The sequence below is a fragment of the Sinocyclocheilus rhinocerous genome, unplaced genomic scaffold (genome assembly GCF_001515625.1).
Source record: "Sinocyclocheilus rhinocerous isolate Xijiao unplaced genomic scaffold, SAMN03320098_v1.1 scaffold303, whole genome shotgun sequence".
NCBI lineage: Eukaryota > Metazoa > Chordata > Actinopteri > Cypriniformes > Cyprinidae > Sinocyclocheilus > Sinocyclocheilus rhinocerous.
Window position 1 is genome coordinate 150941 of NW_015656152.1, and position 1809 is coordinate 152749.

The window sequence follows — 1809 nt, forward strand, 5'->3', positions numbered from 1 at the left end:
AAAAAAACATGAAAAATCTTACTGTTCAAAAACGTTTGACTGGTAGTGTAATATGACAGACAAAACTAAAACCGAGCATACGAGTAGAAAGAGTGTTCACCCACTTGACATCTTCAGCGATGGTGGTGCTGATGTCCCTCAGACCCTCCCGCAGCTCTGCGATCTCACTCCTCAGACAGGACACGCTCTTCATCACCTCGTCCAGAGTCTTCCTCAGTTCCACATGCTGCTCGGGAGACAAATCCCTCACCGCTGCGGTAAGAGCCGCGGAGTCTACTGTACAAACACACACACACACATCAGGTCACACACACGTGTCTAGTGTCAGATCAGATCATATTTGAAGTGAAACTGTTGATGTATGGGATGTGTTTTTGTGTTCAGACCCGTTTCGCTCTGTAAACCGGAGCTCGTGTTGTGCAGCAGGCGGCGGGTTCTCCTCCTGAGAGCTTCTTTAATGATCAATAATGCGATCAGGCCGGTGCTTATCGTCACACCGACACCGAGACCGATCACTGCGTTTCTGCCGAGCCAGCTCATCGTTTAAATCCCGTAAAATCCTCCGCTATCAGTACATCTGCGTTTCTCTCGGGCGGATTTAATTCGCCGTCACTGTGTTCCTCTTTATTCTCATGATTTAGAGATATAAACACATCCTCTCTCTCTCTCTCGATTATTTAATTAAAGACTAAATATCTGAATCGCATCAAACTCACGCCGTTTGACAGCTGATGTCATGAGTGTGTGTGTGTGTGTGTGAGAGAGAGAGAGCGCGCGTGTGCATTAGCGCACCCTGGCGGACTGGAGGAGCGACGCTGAGGTCAAACCGTCAAAATGTTTTTAATTTCCTCCTGGGACCCAGGCATATAGACTTTTGTCCTCTGTAGAGGACATTGTATTTTACTGAATTTTTCTGAGACCGTACATGCCACAATTTTAAGTCTGGATGTCCTGTACAGAGCACATTCTGGACTTTTTAGAAATATCAAATGTTTGGAGGTTTGATCATAAACACTCCCTCTCTGATATTGACAATCTGACAGAATTATCAAATTTAGCACTCTTAGGGAAATATGATAATGTTTTGTAATAAATCTGGCTAGATTTCAAATTGTTTGTCGTAAATAAGCATCTAAGAAAAATCGGAATATGACTTTTTGTTACAAAACGGGGCATAATTTCTATAATATCTCATAATGTCTTCTGTAGAGGACAGCAGGACAAACATGTTAATCAGACATTTTGGGGAAACACAATAAATCAACAGGGAAAGAAATTATAGATCAATATTCCTATGAATTATGAGATATTCTTAAGAAAATGTTGCCAAGTTATTACTCCCATTATAACACTTCTTTTTTCATATGGTTTGCCCCAAGAACTAATTATTTAGCAAATTAGATGCAATGTATAGATACATTGGATAGAATGGGAATACCAATTTATGGACATTTTACGCACATATTCCATAAAGTACAATAGTAGACTATATCAAATCATTCTGTTATATCTTTTTTAATAACATAGTTGAGAATCATCTTTGTACAAAGTTTGGCTAAAATAGCCTGAAACCTAAAGACTGATTGATGAATGAAAAAATAAAAAAGATTTTTTGCCTATACATGCCTTATTTTTTTTTAAATAACTTAGTCCTGGCGTCCTCTACAAAGGACATAGAATAAAATATGAATAAAATATATTTTTTTCAAAAATGTTTTTTCTCCATTTGTTTTTTATGCTCCAACCAATGTAATGACATAAAACAACGACAAAATTCACAAAACGTTTTTTTCTGGTTAACATCAAATA

General features: G+C 38.4%; 1 protein-coding gene across 3 annotated transcripts in view; it reads right to left on the minus strand.

The window, feature by feature from the left end:
- The window catches only part of rmdn3 (regulator of microtubule dynamics 3), a 10538-nt gene extending 9757 nt beyond the window's left edge, over nucleotides 1-781 (minus strand). For 2 of the 3 annotated variants that reach the window (XM_016526756.1, XM_016526754.1), the window contains exons 1-2: nucleotides 387-781; nucleotides 105-276 (exon numbers count right to left, since the gene is read on the minus strand). In XM_016526756.1, the coding sequence (XP_016382242.1) occupies nucleotides 105-276; nucleotides 387-540 (326 nt within the window). In that variant the 5' untranslated portion in view covers nucleotides 541-781. The remainder of the gene's footprint in view (nucleotides 1-104; nucleotides 277-386) is intronic. The other variant, XM_016526755.1, reaches the window with a different exon arrangement.
- Between the last annotated feature and the right edge of the window lie 1028 nt (nucleotides 782-1809).